The sequence below is a fragment of the Mytilus trossulus genome, chromosome 1 (genome assembly GCF_036588685.1).
Source record: "Mytilus trossulus isolate FHL-02 chromosome 1, PNRI_Mtr1.1.1.hap1, whole genome shotgun sequence".
Taxonomy (NCBI): domain Eukaryota; kingdom Metazoa; phylum Mollusca; class Bivalvia; order Mytilida; family Mytilidae; genus Mytilus; species Mytilus trossulus.
Window position 1 is genome coordinate 1,485,977 of NC_086373.1, and position 25,772 is coordinate 1,511,748.

Below are 25,772 nucleotides of genomic sequence, written 5' to 3' on the forward strand. Positions count from 1 at the left end.
TAATATAGTCAGTGGATACTATTTCATGTGAAATATTGCCTTTTTTTGACTGAATTTCAAAGTGAAGTGTTTTCCAAATGGAGGTAACAAAATTTCATTTACAGGGACATTCATTGGGGTACAATATTTCATGTTACACAAACCTGACCTCCCCGGAAGTCGTCATTTGTGATCAACTTGAGAAGACCCAAGCTTATATCAAAAACCTTACCGTCACTATCATACAACGAGGAATTGTCAAATGCCAAAAAACTTGCCCGGAAAGTTTTGATATGAAATGTAACGATAGTTACCACAGAAGGCATTAATGAAACACATAGAATGAGTCACTCACTTTTCCTATCAACACTGTTTACCAATAACTCTGAAATACATTCTATATAATACATATATATACACCGTCTCTAAACTATTATGTTACTGTGCCAACCCTAACCCTAAGCCCAACCCTAATGTTAACCCTTACCCTAATGCATAATTTCTGCTAAATTATTACCACAATGGAATATTTTATGCATTACTATAGACTTAGATACATGGTTTACATGCACAAGTTAAACACCACAATATAACCAAAATGACGTTCAATAATAAGACAGATAAGAAATAACTAATCTTAAAAAATATGTTGATACAATAGTTGGAACCTCTTCGCTGTGTGTCCAGAACGCTTTATACACTTTTAACTTTCTTTATAACACAGAACGGTTCGATTTTAAGCTAACTGAACCAATGTTTCTTTAAATCGTTCACATTTTCAATGAATGACTATCGTAGTTGTTTATCTTACCTAAGAACAACAATAACTATATTATTTAAAACAACAATAACTGTATTATTTAGAACAACAATAACTATATAATTTAGAGAAACAATAACTTTATTATTTAGAACAACAATAACTATATTATTTAGAACAACAATAACTATATTATTTAGAACAACAATAACTATAATATTTAGTAAAACAATAACTATATTATTGAGAACAACAAAAAATATATTATTTAGAACAACAATAACTATATTATTTAGAATAACAATAACTATTTTATTTAGAACAAAAATAACTATATTATTTAGAACAGCAATAACTATATTATTTAGAACAACAATAACTATATTATTAAGAACAACAATACCTATTCCTTTTCAGTTGTACCAAGAAAGTGATATGGTATTTGTTCAATTTATTTGATAGTGTTTTTGTTGCAAAAGTGCCAAACATCCTGCGTGGTATATCAAGCTTCGACCCTCTTCCTCTAGACAAAGGTAAGACCATTAACAAAAATGAGAAACTCACCAACATAATTGAAACGCTTATTATTATGCACACTGTTTATATTTAAGAATTGAAACCAATGCAACTATTGACAACTAGTAATACATTAAAATTTTGTGAAAACTTCTATACCGTTCCTTTCTGTCTTTCGTTTTTGATACGAATTATAGTTGCAAGTACAGTATATATTGTTCTTTAACGTCTTAATAATCAGAATAACATAACCGTGTACACCGTAGACTCTTTCGGTGAGCGTCACCAGCTCTGAAAGTCTAAGTTTGTAACTGTGCATCTGACCATCCGGCATTTTTTTGGTAAGCCTCGTTAGCTCTGTGCGGCAAAGTGCATGGCTCTAGTGAAAGATAATAATGCAGGGAAGTCCCTCTTAATGTTTTTTTAAAGTAAGGCCTATTTGGGAAATGTTGGTGTCCAAAGTTAAAGAAGGAATATCTCTTTCAGAATGCGAAAAGTATGCGAAATATCGCCAGTTTCGTACGGGTTCAAAGTTGCTGTTTAAAAAAGTCATCTGCTCACCCTAAAATCTATCGGTAAAATTCGTTAGGTAATAACTATAGGAACACATCACTGAAATTTTTATTTAGCGGTTAGGCCCATATTAGAATTATCGGGGTTCAAAGTTGCTGTTGAAAAAAATATGTATACACCCTACACCCTTTCGGTATTCTTTCGCTGCTCCGTACGGCAAATTTATTTACCGGTAATGGCTCAAATGGAAGGTTATAACTTGGAAAAAAACTCCCTAAAATGTTTTTTTTGTGTTAGAAGTATTCGTGAATAGTAGAAGTTCAAAATTGCTATTTAAAATAAAGATCACACCAGTCTACCCTATATTCTGTCGTCAAGCATTGTCAGCTTCGTACGGCAATGTTGTTATCTGGGCATGGCTAAAATGAAAGTTAATATGTTTGGAAGACAACACTGGAGTGATATTTGTAGTTTTTGGCCCATTTTAAATTGCAGGGGTTCAGCATTGCCTTTTAAAACAAATTAGATGTCTACCCTACAATTTGTTAGTATACTTCACCAGCTCCGTAAATTAAAGTTCTTTACCGGCATTGCTCAAATGAAAGATAAAAATGAATTTCGAAAGACCTCTCTGAAATGTGTTTTGGGGAGTTTGGCCTATTTGATGAACTAAGTTTTTGTTAAAAAAATTAAATTACGTTGACACCCTACACTCTATCGGTTTCATTCGCCAGCTCCGTACGGCAGATTTCTTTAACGGGCAAATGGAAGGTGATGACTTGGGGAATACCTGACTAAAATGTTGTTTTGGTTGTTATACCCCTTGGGGAGTTGTAGGGGTTTAAAGTTGCAGTTTTCAAAAACTGTCTGTCTACCCTACCCTATTTCGGTAAGCCAAGCCAACTCCATACGGCAAAGTAAGTTTCAAGACATGACTAAAATGAAAGGTAATAGCTTATGAAAGATCCCACTGGAATGTTTTTCTTACGCTAGGCCCATTCGGGGTTTGTTGGGAGACAAAGTTGTTAATCATGTTAATGATTCATGTACACCTTACACTCTAACAGTTGTTCCCCTAGCTCCTTACAGAAAAGTTCTTTAGTGGGCAAGGCTCAATTGACCCTAAATATAATTTGAAAAAGGCCTCAATGATTTTTTTGTGTGTTAGACATATTGGAATTGTATGGGTTAAACATTGCAATTTAAACAAAATACCCGTTCACCCTACAATCTTTAGGTATCATTCGCCAGCTCCGTACGACAGATTTCATTTCCGGAAATGACTCAAAAAAAAGTAATAACTTATGGAAAACCTCACTGAAATGTGTTTTGGGTGGTAAGCCCATTTTTGTATTGTTGGGGTTCAAAGTTGCAGTAAGAAAACAAACTCAGGAGAATGTCATTCAGCGGTTGTCTATGGAACTCCGGAACTGTCTTATAGTGTAAATATTTTATGTGTTTTGTCGCTTTGGCTTTACGTCCTGTCATTTCTTCTTTATGTTATGTACAAATGCCTTTATATCCTGACATGCCGTCTCTGTGATATGTCAAATTAGTAATTTATTTGGTCAAACAAGTGTATGATATGTCATTGCTAAACTTTGTTGTGTAAAATATGCATTACATTATGCTGTAACTGTTATATATTCTGTGAATACTTCGGAACTTTATGGTCAACCACCTTTACATTCTCTCATATTTTATCTATGGTGTGTCTTTTTTTTTCTTTCACGTAAGTCAGTTAATAATTGCGTCCTGTCGCAAGTGTTATTGTTATGTCAAATGTTCTAAACGTTTTGTTTTGATACACCTTTGTTCTATGTAAATCTCATGATATTATAGTCTTTTTGCGTTATGTTGTGTTTATACATATGTATATCCAGTAAAAAAACATAACACATCATGGTATAATTCATATCCGTTTTGCCGTACAGTTGATACTCTCTGTGAGCATTCATTACGTCATGTGCAAATGCCTTTTACACTATGTACAAACAACTAATACGTTTTGTGCAAACCTCGTTTACCTCATGTGCAATTCTCGTTTCCCTCATGTGCAAACATCGTTCACTCTATGTGCAAACATCGTTTACCTTATGTGCAAACACCTATTACGTTATGTGCAAATACCTATTAAGTTATGTATAAAAACTACATCATAATGTGCAAACACTATTACGTTATGTGCAAATACCGCTTACATTATGTGCAAACACCGATCACGCTATGTGCAAATGCCTATTACATTATGCCCAAACATCTATTTCGTTAGATGCAAACACCTATTACGTTATGTGCATACACCTATTACGTTCTGGTAAACGCTTTTATGACACAGATTAAAACAAAACGCATCAGTGACGTACACTTTGAAAATTAAGAAGTTAGAGCTTTCTAAAAAGCTCTGAACTACTTCGCTGTATTATTTTTCAAGGTAATATCCATTGGATGCTGATTGTGAACTGAAGGTAATATGTGTGCATCGGGTTGTTGATTTAGTATTGGAAATGTAGTATCTTTATATATTGATTGATATAAAAATGTTATATAAATATTTAGTTTTTTATTCTTCTTAAAGAGTGTGCGTTATACATCCATTCTTTTTATATTTTGTTCAATTTACTTGTTGAAATTAAAATATTTACAAATATATAGACACGATTCTCGATGTGTGTCTCTCTGGAGGTGTGCCTAAATTGACAAAAGTCATAAAATACATTTAATGCATTTTTGAAAACATTGTACAGGAACATTTTAAGCAAGCAAATGGTACATATTGCAGATTAGCAATGCAAGTAAAGACTTATTAATGATTGATATTTCAATTTTTAATTGCAGTGTGTAATATATGCATAATAAAACGACCATGAATTAATAACAGTTGATCTAAAATGTAATACACACAGTTAATTTTCCGGCATTGGATTGCTTAATATCCTCAGAAGAGAACAGTCTGGAAATATTTATCTCTGCCAATAGTCGTTGCTGAATTTCAGCCACATCATGAAGCAATCGAACATAATTTATATTTTACAAGTAAATGTAGTTATTTCAAGATGGCGTGTATATCGACTGAAACTAAAAGCTATGCACTGTTATTCGAAGCAAAATAAAGCTACATGTAAAAAAAACAAAATGCAACCTCATTTCTTTACGGAAAATGTGAACGGAAAAAAGGCTGACATGAAAAAAAGACGTGATATGATTGCCAACGAGACAACTCTCCACAAGAGACCAAAATGACACACCAATTACCAACTTTAGTTCAACGTACGGCCTTCAACAATGAACAAAGCCCATACCGCATAGTCAACTATAATAGGCCCCGAAAAGAATATGTAAAACAATTCATACGAGAGCACTAATAGCCTTATTTATGTAATGTTCTTTTCCAGCTGCACCAAGCGGGTCATTTCATAGGTCGCCATATCTTGCATACATAATCATAACATATGGTTTTGGAAGGCGCCAAATTACATTTATGAATTATAGACTTTTGACAAGATCAACACATTAAATATGCATCTATTCAGATTATATTGACTGGGGAAGAAGATATTTTCTCGCCACCTCTTATCTTGTTTTTTTTTAATTAGCAGGGAGTTTTGGCAAAACTGAGTCCTGAGCCCCCTATTATTCAAACTGCTTATAGAACCAACAAACGCAGCTAAATCATTTTCAAAAATTCTGGTTCCGCCACTGGTTATTGAGTTAGAAATCTAAATGAGAAAAAAAGTAGGTTTTTTTTTAAACATAAATTAATAATATGAAAGGTTTGTTAAACTTGTTAGAAACATAAATAAAGTAAAAAAATCTTTAAAGTCATAAGAAACGAGTGACCGGTGAAAAATAATGTTCTTCCAATTCTTAAACCAATGCATACAAACATCATAAACTTAGTCTTCTGTGCTCGAATCTATCATTTTTTTCGTGTAAATTTCGTATAATCGTCAATTTTTTTTTCAATCAGTCAGTGTTGTTGTGAAAATATGGCAGGTAATTAAAGTTCGTGTTTTGAAGCCGAAGTTTAACGATTGTCACCTGTTTGTCAACAATTGACGAAAAAACAAAAAAGCATGGAAATTGAGCACGTGTTTAACATGTAAATTCAGATAATAGTTTATTTTAAGGACATCCATGCGTATTGTGGTCACCAGATTTTTACGAGATGGGTCACACTGAGGTCACCTTGCATACGGAAAATATATCGGGGAAATTGCTTGCTGGAAGGAAGCAATTCAAATAAAGTAAACTTCTTCTAAATATGAATAAATTAAAGAATTTTCTTAAGAAAAGAGTATATGTACATAAGTTTTACAATGAAAACTATCCATTGAGTTATAAAAAACATATCCATTAATTTTTTTTGATTTGAGGTTTCTTATGACTTTAATATGTATACACACGTACAGAAAAAGTGTGTTACCGCATGCGGAAGAATATCTCAAGAACGTTTGCGATATCCAATGCAGAGTTATCTGTCTTTGCTCCCTCTCTCTGTGTGGGACATTGAATGTTTTGCTGGAAAATATGAGTACCCACGCAAATGCAATCTATTAGAAAAATCAAAATATTACAGAAGAGTGTCCACCATGCACCTGCACAGCACCATAATTAATATAGTGCAATATAATGATATACAAATAGATGAAAATTATATATACATGTAACTGTTATTTACAAATATCAAAATAATGTATAACAAAAAAAGAATTTACTGATTTGTATCACAATATGATGAGGTTGAATTTATCATCTACGCACAGAAAAAAATAGTTATCTGTACTTTAACGTCACTTTCAGGTAAAGAGATGTGATTTGGTTTTCCGAGACAAGTGCTTGTGACCGTCAACAAGAACTTGCGGTCATCCGATGTTCAGTACTTCAGTACTTTGATATAGTAATAAAACATAACAAGGGTTTTTATATTTTTCACAAATGTCTTATTGTCCTTATATTATCTTGATTCATTTTGAGAACTCAAATCGTATCGATTACATACTGCACATTTAAAGATTTTTGAAAACTTGGAGTTAGCTGGCAATAGTTTCATGGTGCCTTAGTGTCTCGACTAATTTTACTGTTAATCGCAGACTCAATAAAAATGAGGGAAAAAAATCAATACAAATATTCCTCTTGATACGATCTTTGATTGTAAGAAGCTTCTGTCGAAGTTTCGTACAAATCCAAAAGAGTATAAGAAAGTTATTATAATTATAAAAACATTAACCACAGAGTGAATATTTTGTTTCACAGAGTGAATGTAATATTTCCTGGCAGGAAATTCTGGATACTACATCATGTATGACCATAAACAAGCTTCTGTCCAAGTTTGGTAGAAATCCAGTTTAGTAAAAGAAAGTTATTACAATTTCAAAAACTTTAACCACAGAGTGAATATTTGTGGACGCCGCCGCCGACGACGATGACGATACCGACGACGACGGAATGTAGGATCGCTATGTCTCGCTTTTTCGAAGGCTCGACAAAAATGGCAATATTTAACGGAAACTGTCAAAACATATTCTAGAATGATAACATTTAGATTTGAATGAAATTTTATATTTTTTAAAATAAGATTTGTTAGAATAATGATGTGCAGCAAATTCCTTTTATGAAAATTTGGCTTGATTGTGTATTTAGCTATATTTATCGAACCATTCGCGTTCATAACTTAACGCATCGAAGCTTACCGTTTATACCGTATATATCCCATACTAATATTCATTGGACTTACGACTCTCTGTTCGGAAAATAAGCTTATGTTTCTAATTTATTCGACGATATTCGTTGAAATATTGAACAAAAAGATAAATTCATATCAACAACTGTCGAATAATGTATTGATTATAAATGTACTTACGTGTCGGTAAACGGGAAATTTATGTGTACGAGCTTTAGAAACAGGACGAAAAGGTTTGCCGAATTTTCTCCTGTTTCGCAGCGAGAACTAATACGTTTTATATTTAAGACAATGTACATATATATTGTTTACAATTTACACCTATTATTTGAAAATAAGTTGTTTAAATCTTAACCATTGTCTCTGATTTTTACAATTATTGAAATGCAGACTCGAAGGAAACCCCAAAATGAACTATTACCAGAAAGAAAGCCATATTACCAATTGATCAACATGGAAGCGGGTAGCAGGAAAATTTAATTGAACATGTACAAACAGAGCAAAAAAATGTTGTTTACTGTTATTTGTGTACAATAACTAGCTAATAGCAGGATAAAAGCAAATTACTTAACTGTAACATTTTTTTTAAAAAACTGGTGAAAAAACTAAATGGGTTAAAAAAGATAAATAGATTAACTGACTATGAGGTAAAGTTTTTTTTGTTAAAGGCCATAAGAGGATCTATTGTTATTTATTTCTTTGTCATTTGGTCTTTCGTGGAGAATTGTCTCATTGGCATTCATGCCACATCTTTTTCATAGATAGTCAGTATTTTCTGAAATTCAAAGGTAAAATTATGTTATGATGACCATTTTAGCAACGAACTTATTTATTTATTCTTTTAGACAACAAGTGTGGACACAGATGCGTGTGGATAGTTTGTTTGGATGTTTGACAGTGTCTTATGACAAATGGAGTTCTATGTTTTCCTATATGGTTTTATTAATTGTGTTGCACATTGACAACTGATCTGAACATTAGGAGTGTTATTTAGTTAATATTTTTTTCGACGTAGTCGGTATAGTTTCGGTTTGTGCCCTTTGAACTTAAAGACCCTTTAACTATGGCAACAAAATATGCATGCTCGAAAACCCTTTCTGTGATTGGACAAAATGCTGTCATTGTGGGTCATTTGGTTGTGTTTGAAAAAAACGCCTCGTTAATTATATCGTGATGGAAAGCAAGTGAAAAACTAAAAATATTTGAACTAGATCTTACATTTATAAGATTTATATTATTATTAAAAAAATGTATTTCTCCAATAGCTCTTTGCATCCATGACGGCTGTTTATTCGAGTCAATTATATATTTTTTAATGTAAACTTTGTTGTACGAACGTACATGATTTTTAGAACGCACCTACGAATGTGAGATTTCCGCGGGGTTTTGGTGAATGTAAACAGAAAGATACGAGGAATTTCTTGTAGATACATTCAGATGCAGATTTAAATAAAGAGGTCCTGCATCATTAAATCATTGTGCTTCTGAAGGTTTTCGAAATGATAGCTTTAAACATATACTCAAATTTAAATACGTCGGATATCTTTTTTAAAGATAGTTCTTGTTTTATGTTCAAGACGGGCATGAAGGAGACAGTAGTTACATTAGTTACCAAATGATTATGATAGAATATGTTCTACATCTTTGATTATGGATACATTTTGTAGCTAGGAGAGCAACACATAATAGGTTCATTTTTTCACGTTTTTTTTTCTAAATGGGAGATGATATCTAGATTTGAGAACATGATATAAATAGCCTATAACTCAGTGGTTGTCGTTTATTTATGCGTTACATATTGGCTTTTTGCTTAGTTTATTTTAAAATAGATACTGCAGAGGTCGAACCCTGAACGGCTAGTATGGACACAACATTCAAGCTGGATACAGCTCTGAATTTTGATTGTGATTAAATAGTTGACACAGCTTAGGTTTTTGACAGAGATTGAATATTGTCTAATAAAGTTTTAAAAAAATCTTTTGAGCAATTTACCAAGCTGTTGAAAATTAATCCTTTCAAATAAATACTTGGAAGTAATTTTCTTTTTACTTTCTGAAATCTGAAATGAGAAAAATTTAAATTCTGACCCTTTGGACCTTAATGTAGACCAATTTGAAAACAGGACAATACTGTTGAATATTTCTTGCTATTGGCAATACTGTGCAATTGAAAATTTCTTGCTATTGCGCAATATTGTGCAATTAGATATTTCTTGCTATTGCGCAATACTGTGCAATTGAAGATTTCTTGCTATTGCCACTGGCAGATCTAGAATTTTTCATAAGTGGGGACCCATTGACTGCCTAAGAGGGGGCCCACTCCTGTTATTCCCTATATAAGCAACCAAATTTGTTCCCAAAAAGGAGGTCCTTTTGTGGTCATAAACCTTGTGTTAAAATTTTATAGATTTCTATTAACTTATACTAAAGTTATTGTGCAAAAAACAGGAAAAATGCCTATTTGGGCCCTTTTTGGTCCCCAATACCTCAACTGTTGAGACTCTTGATGACACGATTCGAAAAAGCTACCGGACCAAATACGGATACATGAAAGTCATTATCTGGAGTTTCAAGTTGCGGGATTTATGGTATGGCCAGTGAAGATGAAACAAGGCTGATAACCCTTTCTTTCAGAATAATATGTGTATGCGTCATTTTTGTGGATTACAGGATAAGTCAGTTTTTAATATGAAAAAAATAGTTTTTTTTAGAGAAAATGCGGGTCACCTGACCACCCCTTTTCAGGACGTCAACCTTTTCAACACACCTTGTCAGGGACGGAGGAAATAATAAGTTTTAGGAAGGTTATTCAGAATAATATTCACAACTGTTGAAGGGAAATGAACGAGAAAAAAAAATCTTAAACATTTTGTAGGATTCCTTAGCTGATACATGAATCGTGGGAGACGTCCACCAATCAATATAATTATAAAAATCAAGTTTGTTAGAAAGGTCAAAATTTTAATTTTCTTCATTTTCAAAATGCATATCATTGATGCGTTTTGTTTTAATCTGTGTCAAAAAAAACGTTTACCAGAACGTAAAAGGTGTTTGCACATAACGTAACAGGTGTTTGAACATAGCGTAATGGGTGTTTGCACCTAACGTAATAGATGTTTGGACATAATGTAATAGGGATTACCACATGACTTACATTTTGTTTGCACATAATGTAAGCGGTATTTCCACATAACGTAATAGTGTTTGCACATAACGTAATGGTGTTTGTACATAATGATGTAGTTTTTATACATAACTTAAAAGGTATTTTCACTTAACGAAATAGGTTTTTGCACATAAGGTAAACGATGTTTGCACATAGGGTGAACGATGTTTGCACATAAGGTAAACGAGGTTTGCACAAAACGTATTAGTTGTTTGCACATAGTGTAAAAGGCATTTGCACATGACATAATGAATGCACACAGAGAGTATCAACTGTACGGCAAAACGCATAGGAATTATACCAAGATGTATTATGTTTTTCACTGGAGATACATATGTATAAACACAAAATAACGCCAAAAGACTATAATATCATAAGATTTACATAGAACAAAGGTGTATCAAAACAAAACGTTTAGAACATTTGACGTAACAATACCACTTGAGACAGGCCGCAATTATTAACTGACTTACGTAAAAGAAGAAAAGACCCAACATAGATAAAATATGAGAGAATGTAAAGGTGTTTGATCATAAAGTTCCGAAGTATTCACAGAATATATAACAGTTACAGCATAATGTAATGCATATTTTACACAACAAAGTTTAGCAATGACATATCATACAATTGTTTGACCAAACAAATTACTTATTTGACATAACACACAGATGCCATGTTCGAATATAAAGGCATCTGCACATAACATAAAGGAGAAATGATAGGACGTAAGGGCAAAGCGACTAAACTCATTAAATATTTACACTATAAGACAGTTCCGGCGTTCCATAGTTGTAGTTTGTTTATGTGTTACATATTTGTTTTTCGTTCATTTTTTTATTAAAATGAGGCCGTAAGTTTTCTCGTTTGAATTGTTTTACATTGTCCTATCGGAGCTTTTTATAGCTGACTATGCGGCATGGGTTTTGCTCATTGTTAGAGGCAAGTACCGTGACCTTAAGTTAATAATGTCTGTGTCATTTTTGTCTCTTGTGGACAGTTGTCTCATTGGCTATCATACCACATCTTCTTTTTTATATTAACCCCCTGCAATTTTTCGGTATGCATTACCAATTCCGTACGGCAAAGTCCTTTTTTTGGCATGGTTCAGGAGCCTGTAATTCAGTGGTTGTCGTTTGTTTATGTGTTACATATTTGTTTTTCCTTCATTTCTTTATATAAAAAGGCCGTTAGTTTTCTCGTTTGAAATGTTTTAAATTGTCATATAGGGGTCATTTATAGATGACTATGCGGTATGGGCTTTGCTAATTGTTGAAGGCCGTACGGTGACCTATAGTTGTTAATGTCTGTGTCATTTTGGTCTTTTGTGGATATTTGTCTCATTGGCAATCATACCACATCTTTTTTTTCATACATGTATCTTAAACATTGTATTGGAAAAAAAGTGTGTGATAAGCTACCATTCATATCAGGGCATTTTGTTTTTCACAGAAAACACATTATGATGACATTATGACAAGTTGATTCTGTTAACTAACTTTAGTGGTCGATATTATTGTTTGCTCGCTTAATTGGTCGTTAGGTTGAGTTTGGGGTTTTGGGTTTGCAGTTTAAGTTCTTCGTATTGACCTGATGTTTTGAATTATTTACAACTGAGTATAACAGTTTGTACCTGTTTTGAGCTGTTGTGCAGTGTTCAATTGGTTTGGGTTGAAAGACGAATTGTGGGACCTTAAACGTTTTCACCCTGCTAAATTATATATGTGCATGTCACAAGTCAGAAATTGTTGTTTGCAACTTTCTGCCATTTATGAATTTCAGCTATTTTCTTGCATTAATTAAAATGTTGTTTTGGTATTGTTTCACAATGTTTTATGTCGTGATTGGTTATTGTGGAAAATAAGATCATTGTAAATGACTTACTATGCTTATATCATTCTAATTTGAATTATCATAGATAACTCACGTCCAAATAAAATAACTTTTTCTCCTTCATAAGTTTCTTCTTTTCAACTTCCTCAAACATGGACCTCTCTGATTTATTTGCAATGCCGGCGTTCCCCAATTCGTAAAAATCTCACTACAGATTGATTAACTAGGCGGGAAAGATATAACCCTATTGATTACAGGGTTTTGTAAATTTTAAAATCATATGGTTTTCCCAATGATATTCCACTTGAACTGAAAATATCGTCCCTATGGCTATTTCAACAGATCACAATGGTATATAAGCTGGTACAGGTCTAAAAAATTTAATGATGCCATCATATTTTGATATTCGACCTAAGTTCCCTAGTCGTTTTTCTAATACACCCACCGTACTTTTTTAGAAGCATTTGATATCAACTGAGACTCCTTACGGATTTTTGGCACAACTGTTTTGAACTTTTGGTCCTCGATGCTGTTCAACTTTGTTCTTGTTTTGGCTTTCAAACTTTTGTATCTTGGCGTCACTAGTAAGTCTTGTGTGGACAAAACGCACTTCTGGCGTATAAAATTTTAAACCTTGTGCCTTTTGTTAGCTATTATTCGTGTGTTTCTTTGTCAATTGTGTTCTCCTATTTATTTGTATCGTAGTCCTGTAATGTTGTGTTGTCATTTTAATGTTATATTTAACATGGCCATAAAAGAGGGAGGTTTGGCATGCAACAAAAGCAGGTTCAACCCACCATATTTTTTTAAATGTCCTGTACCAAGTCAGGAATAATGTCATTGATATATTATCGTTCGTTTCTGTATGTGTTACATTTTAACGTTGTGTTTATTTTGTGTCGTTTGATTCCTCTTATATTTTAGTGTGAATTCACATTATCATAAAACGTGTCACGGTACTTTTCTATTCCAAATTCATGTATTTAGTTTTGATGTTATATTTGTTATTTTCATCGGATTTTGTCTAATGCTTAGTTCGTTTCTGTGTGTGTTACATTTTAATGGTGTGTCGTCATTCTCTCATATTTAACGCGTTTCCCTCGGTTTTGGTTTGCGACCCGGATTTTTTTTCTTTTTCTATCGATTTATGAGTTTTGAACATCGGTATACTACTGTTGCCTTTATTTCTTTTCCTTTACATGTGCATACGAATCAGTGTCCCAATGTCCGGCAAACAAACTTAAATACCTATATGGAGTTATTTTCTTCAAGAGCGATAGGTCATTCTTTCGAAGACTCAACCCGGAGGATTCCATGTTTCAATGGATTATGCTAAAAGGCATAAAACAATTACCTGTGTGAGGTCATTATCTTCCTTGATAAAAATGTAAACTAATTTACTTCAAAATCTTATTCGTCTGATTATCTGTAAAAAAAATGTATTGCTGTACAACAAAAAAAAAAATTCTGAATATTTCATTCGGTTCAATAAAAATTGTTGAAAAAATAATTACTTTTCCGCGATAAAAATGTAAATACAAATAGAAAATAGACCAACAACATAGCAATCCCATCCAGACTTTCCATAAAGAAATGTGTCTTCATTTTTTACATACACCTTTATCGGACGGAAACAATTAATTTGTGTCTTACTTCATGCAGTTACCAGTATATATAAAGTGCGAATGTATCTAGTTCATTTTCACTATCATATGCGAGTATGTCTATTGTAGAATAAAGGTTCATGGGAAAACTGTATTTGTGTACGTTTCGAAAATACAAAAATAATTGATTTGATGGAATGCTTCAACATATTTTCATGTCTTTTTTATGTACAAACATAGAATTAAATAAAATTGAGAATGGAAATGGGGAGTTCAAATAGGTGTTATAAAAGCAACATATCATAGCATATCGATTATTGAAAGCGATCCATTTTCTGATGTAGAATTGTCGAAGATGCGAGGAATTTTTATTGTAGATTTATGTGATAAATGGACTTGCAACAAATGGACAAATTAGTTGATGACTTTAGTATTGATGATATTTTAAAATTGAAATTCAAACTCCTCATTCATTCTTCATAAAATATATAGCTATTCAAACTTGTAACAAAAACGCTTCTCAAAATTTCACATTGAGAAGAGTTAATTTGAGAACGTTATCTTTCACGCAATACATACACATGCGAACAAAGAACTTATGCATCTTTGTCATACTTTAAACGAAATGTCAACTTAAAAATTGTTCTAAAATTTAGGTGAATGTAATTAACTACTTGATGCAACTGGCTTAATAATTTCAAATTGAAACAAATTATTTTCTGAGACATCAATAGAAATAAAAAGAATCATTTTAATTCGACAAGATCAAGAAGGTTTTATGTTTTTTCAATATTAAGATATTACAAACGCCATAGCATATACGGTAGTATTAGATAATAAAAAGTCAAACTTCCTCAGTATTCCTCAAATATAATCCTTATAACATGTATGATGCAAAAGGACAGACGTCATTTAACTAAAGACTCGTTGGTGGCCTACGGCTGTTATCTGCTCTTTGGTTGGGTTTTTGTCTCTTTGCTATATTTCCTATTTTTCATTCTCTTTTTTTTCTAAATTCATCGTACTATGAAAACGAACCTTTGTAGTGTACTATAGGTACAAACATGAACTAAAACTACAGGTCAATCGTTTAATCGATCGACCGACTATCCAAGTAACCGGTTAAGCCCCAGTCCCACTAGACCCTGATGGCACCACGCTCACCGCGATCTAAAATAAATTCAGATCGTGGTGTGGTCGCGGTACGTCTTCATTACGCTTCTACAACGATCCCGCTACGATATTACCATGTTCTCACCGCGATTATTCTGTGACCTCACTATGCTTATCAAGATCTTTTCACGCTCATCACGTTCTCACTACGACCATACCACGAGTTATCCGATTGCAACACGATCTTACCACGCTTCTACTGCGATAATAGCACGTTCTTACCATGATTACACTACGTGCATAAGTTCTCAGCAATAAAGTCAACATCGTGTTCTTTATCATTACAGTTCCATTCCTTTTATTTCTGATTAATACGTAGATTTAAAAGAGACAATACAGTCATGCCACCAAAATCTACTAGAACACGTGGGCGTGGTGGAAGGAGTTGATGTAGAGGCAGAAGGAGCTCTGATAGTAACGATTCCTGATCCAGCAGAGATGTCAGACAGACCAATCCAACCCAAAATACATCCTATTCTGCTGGTTCATAAAGCACAAATGATGATATTTTTGTGAACAATAGCAGAGATAGAAATAGATATATGAAGATGTGGTATGAATGCCAATGAGACAACTCTACATCCAAGTAATAATTTATAAAAGTAAACCATTATAGGCCAAGGTACGGCCTGCAACATGGAGGCGTGGCTCACAATGAACAGCAAGCTACTAGTATACAGCGTCCCAAAAATTACTAGTGCAAAACCATTCAAACGGAATCATGGTTGAGCCGTTAGAGAAAATGGAAAACAAGTCCTTTTCACATACAAACAAACAAAACCCTGAGAGATTTAATATATTTTATGTGAAAATGACAATACAAATGATGGTCGAAGTATGAACGTAGTCAGGTCGTAAGAAGAGCGTGATAAGAATAACAAGGGAGTGCTAGAATCGTATTATGGTCGTGAACAGCGTAGTATAGTCGTAAAGGAAGCGTAGTAGGGTCTCGGTGAGAACGTAATGATCGTAGTGAGGTCATAATAACGTCGCTGTTAGATCGTAGCGCAGTCTCTCCGAATAGAATCACGCTTTCGCTACGATCTCGCTACGATGGTACAGCGACCTTTGCGATCTTACTACGATATTAGTTTGCTCTCACTACGCTTCTACTACGACCTTATTTCGCCACGACCGCACCACGCTTGTTTTGAACATGTGCAAAGTTGGCCACGCTCATCACTATCTTGGAGACCTCGCCATGACCGTGATACGACTGTACTGCGATCAAAACGATCATACTCCGATCATCAAAATTTGCCTTTTTTTCACAGATCGTAGTACATCGTGGCCTAGTGGGAATGCGGAATTAGACAAAATTGTACGATTTGACAACACTCATATTAAGTCCATTTTAAATTAGAACAGTAGTGTGTTTTTGTTTTGTCCCTTTTTATCCCGTTCCGTTTCGATTTGAGCCATAGATAGATATAAGAATTGAAGATGTCATATGTGACAATGAAACAAATCTCCATCCGAGTCACAATTTATAAAAGTAGACCATTATAGGTCAACGTTCGGTCTTCAACATTGAGTCTCGGTTCACACCGAACAGCAAGTTATAAAGGGACCGAGTATAAAACCTTTCAAACGGGAAAACCAACGGTCTAATCTATATCAAGATATACGTAATTGGTGATAAAGTGTCACGGAAATGGATAAATAAAACCAAGGACCAAGATCCCTCAAGAAAAAACTTAAAATATGCATTATCGTTCTCGTTCTAGCTTATGTAAGCCGAGGAGAAAGTTTAAACAGAAATATCATAACATTTCAATTACCATGATAAATTTCTGCATGTATATTTGTTTATTCTTAGTGCAAGTTATAAACCTCCCATTTAAGTCTATAATTTCTGAGATACTATCGTTACTTTTCTCAATGTTATAATACACTTTACAGACTCGAAAAAAAAAGAAAGAAGGCTCATTACACAAACGATAGTATCAACAGCCCAGTATGCCCAGTATGCAGCGCTCAGTATAGACGAAATTTGCATATGCTTTACGGTTCACTGATTATGAACGAGTATTTATTGTCAACATTTTGAGGAAGATCTTAGTATTGATTTGTTCTCAAAATCTATTTAAAGACGTAAATGAGGATTTCGATATGCACATCCTATTGATGATTCTCTAACTTGGAAGTTAACCGTCTGGTCATTCCTTACATTTTGCATGGAAGAAGTAAAATCAGTTAGAGTAAGATGACAACAACAGTTTTGTAATACATGATATTCTATAGTATATATATAAATTGAGGATCACAATCAAGATTTCCCTCTTATCTGTACATTTACCCGTTTATATAATAATCCAACGAGTGTGGATGCAGATGGTAGGGGATGTATATACAACAAAAAACATTTACCCTGTCGGTGCATCCGATTAATTCCGATGATTAAACGATTATCCTAGTTTTATTTTGTCCTATATACACTTTTTTGAAGAGGCTTCTAATCCTTCTAGGGCTATAACCATATGAATTGGGGTCAAACATTGCTATGCAAATGCAATATTTTCATTAATTGTTTAGCTGATAATGCAATTACAATTTTAGACTAATGATTTAGCTGGCAGATGTTGTAAATAACTATGAATATTATCTTCTTGAAGAATCTCAACTGAGAAACAAAGCAATTAAATATGTTAAAAGGTTTTTCTCTTTGTAGAAGATTGCAGTCAATTGGGGTATGTTACCATTACTTTCCTGTTATCTTTTTTTCTAAATTAATTGACTTTCATCCAACACGTATAATCAAAAATCGATATATCAACTGTTGTCCGCTTATTGATTTATACATAACTATACATACTTTTATTTTTTTTCTCTAAATAATTCCGCATCTTTATTTTGAATATCCATCGTATTTCAAATAGACCATTACAATTCAACGTACAGAAAATTGCACATCGCACAGATAACCTAACTCCCATGCATACAATCGCACTTCAAAACAGCGATCGAACTTAATCTTATCCATAGCAACTCCAATTCGAACATAGATATATACAAAATTTCGCACCTCATGTTGTGGTTTACAATCTTTGCCGCAAGTGTATTGTTTTCTACTTTGAAATCACTTAATAGATATCCATTTTGTTGCACCTTGTGATTAATTTATCTGGCAATCGTCAAAGACAGTCAGTAGGGTTTAAGAACATCATATGTTCCACCTGTTAGTCAAATGGGTTTTGTTAAAATATTTTTTTTTCACTCTTTTGGTCTTTTGGAAATGCTGAAAATGTTGTTTGTGTTGTATTTAGACCCCTCTTCAACGAAATTTGTAAACGTATTGAAAATGCGGATTTATCTTAGATTTGAACGTTGTTTTCAATTTAGACTTGTTTATATATATATGTATATTTTGTTACATCTTGTGATCAATTTTATTTGGCAATCGCCAATGGCAGTCAGCAAGGTTAAAGAACACGAGTTGTTCGACCTGTTAGTCAAATGCGTTTTGTTTGAATAGACTTTTTCATATTTTTTGGTCTTTTGGAAAATGTTGTTTGTGCTGTTTTTAGACCATTGTACAACGAAATTTGTTTTACATGCACACGTATATAAATTGCGGTTTTTATCCAACGCAATCATAGGTTTGAACGTAGTTTTCAATTTAGACTCGTTTATATTTTTTTGTTTATGATTGTATCATATTTTCCCTCAGGTTTATATGATCTGTTCATCCTATATTGACTTTAAAAATTCAAGAGTCGAGTCTATCTAAAAATGAGGGTACTTTTTATATGACCTTCAATTACCGTTTCGATTTCTAACATCACTGAAGAGACATTCATTGTCGAAATCCGGATCTGGTGTAATTAAAAAAATATTGACATCGTATGTTTGTGGCATAACATCGTGGCCACAAGTTAAAATTGTTTTTCTGTTTAGTATTCAATTTATATTAAGATCCTTTTTGTTACATCTTGTGATCAATTTTATTTGGCAATCGCCAATGGCAGTCAGCAGGGTTAAAGACCATCAGTTGTTTGACCTGTTAGTCAAATGCGTTTTGTTTGAATAGACTTTTTCATATTTTTTGGTCTTTTGGAAAATGTTGTCTGTGCTGTTTGTATACCCTTCTACTTCGAAATTTGTTTTACATGCAGACGTATAAAAATTGCGGTTTTCATGCAACGCAATCATAGGTTTGAACGTGGTTTTCAATTTAGACTCGTTTATATTTTTTTGTTTGGGCTTGTATCATATTTTCCCTCATGTTTTATATGATCCGTTCATCCTATATTGACTTTTAAAATTCAGGAGTCGAGTCTATAAAAAAATCAGAGTACTTTTTATAAAAATGAAGGTACTTTTTATATGGCCTTCCAATAACCGTTTCGATCCCTTACACCACTGAAGAGACATTTATTGTCGAAATCCGGATCTGGTGTACTAAAAAAATATTGACACCGTAAAGTTAAAACTGTTTTCTGTTTAGTATGAAATTTATATTAAGATCCATTTTGTTACATCTTGTGATCAATTTTATTTGGCAATCGCCAATGGCATTCAGGGTTAAAGAATATCAGTTGTTCGACCTGTTAGTCAAATGCGTTTTGTTCAAATATACTTTTTCACTTTTTTTTGTCTTTTGGAAAATGTTGTTTGTGCTGTTTTTAGACCCTTCTACAACGAAATTTGTTTTACATGCACACGTATAAAAATTGCGGTTTTTATGCAACGCAATCATAGGTTTGAACGTAGTTTTCAATTTATATAGAGCCCAGGTGGTCGTGTGGTCTAGCGGGACGGTTGCAGTGCAGGCGATTTGGGGTCACGATATCACAAAAGCATGGGTTCGAATCCCGGCGAGGGAAGAACCAAAAATTTGCGAAAGCAAATTTACAGATCTAACATTGTTGGGTTGATGTTTAGACGGTTATTATTTCTGTGACTATATCTAGCATTAATTTGTAGGATCCTTTACAATAGATAATTCAGCTGATCTTTAACAATTCCATTTTTATGCCTTACATATCATGTCCTGTATTACGACGCTAGAAGTGACGAGGAAAGGTAACAACCTGTAGCCGAAAGCTTTATTTTTGTGAAGCCTAGGTGGTCGTGTAGTCTAGGGGGTCGGATACAGTTCATGGCGATTTGGTGTCACGATATGTCAGTAGCATGAGTTCGAATTTTTGCGAGGGAAGAAATAAAAATATTATTTATATATATTTCAGTTTAAACATATTGTATTTGCATAAACACAAAATGGATAAGACACAAGTCAAACAGACTTATGGAGTCTTGTATCTACGTATCTCCAAGTCTGTTCTATGGTCGGGTTGTTGTCTCCTTTACACAGTCCTTATTTCCATTCGATGATGTATATGCGGTCATTTTGCACGACCTAAACAATAAATAATCTATTCGACACTCTTTTAAACTCAAACACATGTTCAAAGATATTTTCATTTTGCTCCTGAGTAAGTAGATTACTACCCGATGTTAATAGTTCTACAAAGTTATTTAGGAGCTAGCTGCTTATATTTTCTAAAAGCATTCTTATTTTTGAATATAGTATACATTAAAAAGAGTAATGATGTGAATCTCCCCAATACTCACCGCAGCGGCAAGATGGATCAGAAATAATATTTACTCTTATACAGATCATGATTTAGAAAGGAAGCAGAACATAGAAATTGAGTCAGCACAATATTAAGTTTACGACTTCCAAACTCGTAATGTTTCGGCATGTATATGTCCCACCAATGTTGCTTGTAAATAACCCTTGATCTTTAAAAATAGGTAAAAGCCTTTACTATTCGAGCAGCTTGAGTTGTAATTGCCCCAGCTTAATAATATATCTAATCCCATATTATCCCAAACTTCACTCTCATATTCAAATAGGACATAGTTTTTCCTCCAAGTCTGTATTTTAGTCTCTTATGCAGATTTATTCTCTTGAACTGAATTTTAATGTGCGTATTGTTATGAGTCACAAACATGTTTAACCCCGCCGCATTTTTAGGCCTGTCCCAGGTCAGGAGCCTCTGGCCTTTGTTAGTCTTGTATTATTTCAACTTTTAGTTTCTTGTGTACTATATGGAGTTTAGTATGGCGTTCATTATCACTGAACTAGTATATATTTGTTTGGGGCCAGCTGAGGGACGCATCCGGGTGCCGAAGTTTCTCGTTGCATTGAAGACCTGTTGGTGACCTTATGCTGTTGTCTGCTCTATATTCGGGTTGTTGTCTCTTTGGCACATTCAACATTTCCATTCTCGATTTAATCATATAGATAAGGGAAGATGTGGTTTGAGTGCCAATGAGACAACTCTCCATCTAATAACAATTTGTTAAAGGAAACCATTATATTCTTTAGTTTTCTATGTTGTGTCATGTGTTCTATCGATTTACTGTTTGTCTTTTTCATTTTTGGCCATGGCGTTGTCAGTTTGTTTTAGATTTACGAGTTTGACTGTCTTTTGGTGTCTTTCGTCCCTTTTTTAAGGTACGGCAACCATACGGAGCTTTTTCTCACACCGAACAGCAAGCTATAAAGGGCCAAACAATTCCAAGTGTAAAACCATTCAAACGGGAAAACCAAGGGTCTAATCTACATGTATATAAAAACGAGTAACGACAAACACTTATGAACAACATAAACAGACGACAATCACTGAAAATCAGATTCCTGAAGCAGGACAGTGCAAACACTTGCGGCGGAAATAAACCCTTAAATGGCAACAAACCTTCTCCCTTTTCTGAAACAATAGTATAACATCACAACATATGTTTAGATGCATTTAAATTATATTGGCAATATGGAATTTCAAATATAACTGGTAATCCGATGTATAAAATATGTTGTAGAGTTTTCACCGGTTTAGACATATTCATGATATAACTATTTCTGTGAGTGCATTCTTTGTAAATTAATTAAATAATTTGTAAGATCTTCTACGATAGATCATTCATCTGATCTGTAGTAAATCCATATTCATGTCTTATATATCATGTACTGTTTAACGACGCCAGATAAAAACAGACCAGGAAAGGAAACACCCGACCAATGAAAACTGTATTATTGTAGAGCCTTTGTGTTTGAGTGGTCTAGCGCGTCAGACAATATATCAACAGCATGATTTCGAAACTCGGCCAGGGAACAACATAAATTTTCATCCGCAAATTTATAGATATTACATGCTAGATTGATATTAAGACGAATTATATAGAGAATGTGTATTCAACTTTGTACCACCAGCACTGGTGATCAGATGGATACAATATTTCGTAGAGTTGTCACTTAGAATAATTTCCATATAAAGTTTGCAATTCTTTAAATTTTGACGATGCAATTTTACATAGGATTTTTTTTCACGTTTAGCACTGTATCATTCTTACAAGTTTTGAAAAAAATCACATCCTAGGATAGAAAGTTCTTATGTAATTTTTTTTTAAAGGTAGAAATACAGGGCTGCGCTGTGCAGAATATTATCAACATTCATATCCCCCGAACTTCTCAAAGTTTAAAACTAAAACTAAATTTCTTAACTACCCCTACTTTGACTCAAAGGTTACCACATATTTCATTATGCAAATGTATATTTAATGGTAACATTCCCAAGTTATCTAACTGTGATCTAAAATATCTAGATCATTACAAAGAACCAGCTATTATTGTTCACATAAACCTAAACACGGTAATGTACTCGTCACTTAAACTAAATTCCAATTCCGTTTCCACAGATTTAAAACAATGCTTATATGCAGTTCACACACTTTTTGACTTGAAGCAGTCGATTGTCGATGTAGGCCTTGTGTGGGTTTAATGTTCATAAAACAAGATGTTTAAAACAAAGACTTATAATTAATAGATGATTATTTCAGGCACTTACACATTTTATGTTTTGGCTACTTTAGTTATGGACTTATTACAAAATTGCAATGCGACTGAAAAACATTATTGTTTTTTAAGATTAGCATTAATTTTATCTGGCGTAGTCATGTGTTAAATGTATTTCGGCATTTCTCTTCGTAAAAACACTGTCTTTAATGATACAAATGTTTTGTTTGTAAATCTCCGCAATATGCTTTTTTATATCTACTGTGTATGCAGAAAATGCTGTGAAAATATAAGAAGTGGCATTTATTACCTTTCATACCTTTAGTTTCAATGGTAAAAAACGTTCTGGTTTAATCAATTTTACATTCAATACACAATGAGCGGTTCACCTCATGATATGTAACAGGTGTTAACTGGGTAGTGAGAAAATGACAGATCTTTTAAGTTCATTGATTGCAATGACGAATGCAAATTTGTCAAAAAAACGTATTGATAAAATTTCAAAAACATGTCGTTTTGTATTGGTATAGTTATTGGTTAAAAGGTTCGAAAAAACATTTCTATGTCACTTTCATGTCTCTCTTTTAATATTTCTTTGTTTCTTATAACGTGACTCTGTACTTTAAAAGATCCCGTCAGTATGATATTGTTCTATTTTATGTCATTATGATATACTTCTATTATGAATTACAAAAAACTTTGAACCACAAACGTCAAAATGATTTAATCGCGTAGCGGAATTAACTATTTGTGGATTCTTATAAATCCTATATAACTTTTGGTCTATTTTAAATTTCGGTACTTTGATTTTTTAACCCTGTATGCTAACACTGCCTATGTGAAATTTTAATATTGTTTGTATGAACAATGAACGACAAATATATGTGACGTATAAAAATTTCTGACGTCAGACACGCAAATCAATGAATGCGTTTGTATTTTTTTTTTTGTGTTCTGTTAATTGGTACACGATGATGACTGCTGTATCCATATTTTAACTATTTTATTTATTGTGCCTGTTTAGTTAACGCATCATTGTAAATATAACGGAATTTGATGAGACTGTCATCAGAGTGAGAGGGTTAACGCTATAAAACAAGGTTCAATCCATAATTTTCTGCAATTGAAAATGCCTGTACCAAGTCAGGAATATGACAGTCTTGTCAATTCGTTTTTGATGCGTTTTGTTTATTGATTTTGCAATGTGATTATGGACTTTCCGAATTGACTTTCCTCTAAGTCCAGTGATTTTGTGAAATTACTCTTTATATGTAATTGATATAAAATATTGGTAGTTTGAAAATTGGTCGCATAAATTGAAGAGGCATGTCTTCTGATAAAATAAAAAGAAGAGATATATTAAGTAAATGTAAAGAAAATTATGATAGGGTTTTCTTGGTAAATAAGCATGGTAAAATAGAACTTGAAAAATATTGGCGGGCAGAATAGGTAATATAATAATATTTGGGACGCATACCACAAGCAGTAGGGGTGTGGCTATCTTGTTAAGAAGCACTTTTTCTTTTGAAATTTTTAGGCAGAAAATGGATCAAGATGGTAACTATGCAATTGTAGATATACACATTTTAAATCATAGTATAACAGTAGCAGAAGTTAATGGACCCAATGAGGACAAACCATTATTTTCTAAAATTTTCCAGCGAGATATTGAAAATTTAAGTAACACTTCAGTAATAGTTGGGGGTGATTAGAATTTACCACAAAATCATGATATGGATACTTTAAATTATTTGCATAAAAATATTCCACAAGCACAAAAAAGGTCTATGAAATGGTGGCAGAAATATATCTTGTTGATGTGTATATATATATATATTTATCAATATTGTTTCTCAAAAGATGATATATGTGTTGTTATTATTTAGAAAAAAAGTGATTGGTCATTTATAAATATTACTATAAATATAAAAATTGTAGTTGTGAAAACTCTTGCCCTACCAATTCTAATTCAATGTTTTACTGTTTTACCAGATCCATCCCAAGAGATATATTAAAGCAGATACAATATATGCTATACAAATTTGTTTGGGATGGTAAAGGGGACAAAATTAAAAGAAATATACTTATCTGAAATTACGAGGATGGTGGAGTAAAAATGCCACATATTAAATCCTTTATAAAATCACTTTAGCTTTCCTGGATTTAAAAAGTTTTAAACCCCACAAATTATTCATCATGGAAGGTGTTATTGGAAGATCATCTTGAAATAAATGGCGGCGAAAATATTTGGCATTTATCAAAATCGGGACTAAATGGAATTAAAAAAAGAATTTAACTCTTTTTGGAAAAATGTGATTTCGTCATGGGCCTCACTGTGTGAACCTTTGACCACAGCCCTAAGTGCCATCTTGTCTCAACCATTGTGTTTAAAGGAAAACATTATGATTGATGGAAGAACAGCTTTTTATAATAGTTGGATAAAGAATAATATATTTGTCATAAATGATCTCATTAAGGAAAATGGAGAATTTTACAATTATGATGATATATAAAAAAGAAGATGTGGTATGATTGCCAATGAGACAACTATCCACAAAAGTCCAAAATGAAACAGACATTAACAGCTATAGGTCACCGTACGGCCTTCAACAATGAGCAAAGCTCATACCGAAGAGTCAGCTATAAGGGGCCCCATGAGACAATTTAAACAATTCAAACGAGAAAACTAATGATGATTTTATTAGAAATTATAATATAAAAACAACTTTCCTAGCTAGAGTTATATGGACT

General features: G+C 33.1%; 1 protein-coding gene across 1 annotated transcript in view; it reads left to right on the forward strand.

Moving 5' to 3' along the window:
- The window catches only part of LOC134698876 (uncharacterized), a 249,622-nt gene extending 224,889 nt beyond the window's left edge, over positions 1-24,733 (forward strand). The window contains exons 15-17 of the mRNA XM_063560556.1: positions 1,157-1,272; positions 17,895-17,913; positions 24,559-24,733. Of these exons, the coding sequence (XP_063416626.1) occupies positions 1,157-1,272; positions 17,895-17,913; positions 24,559-24,733 (310 nt within the window). The remainder of the gene's footprint in view (positions 1-1,156; positions 1,273-17,894; positions 17,914-24,558) is intronic.
- Positions 24,734-25,772: the final 1,039 nt, after the last annotated feature.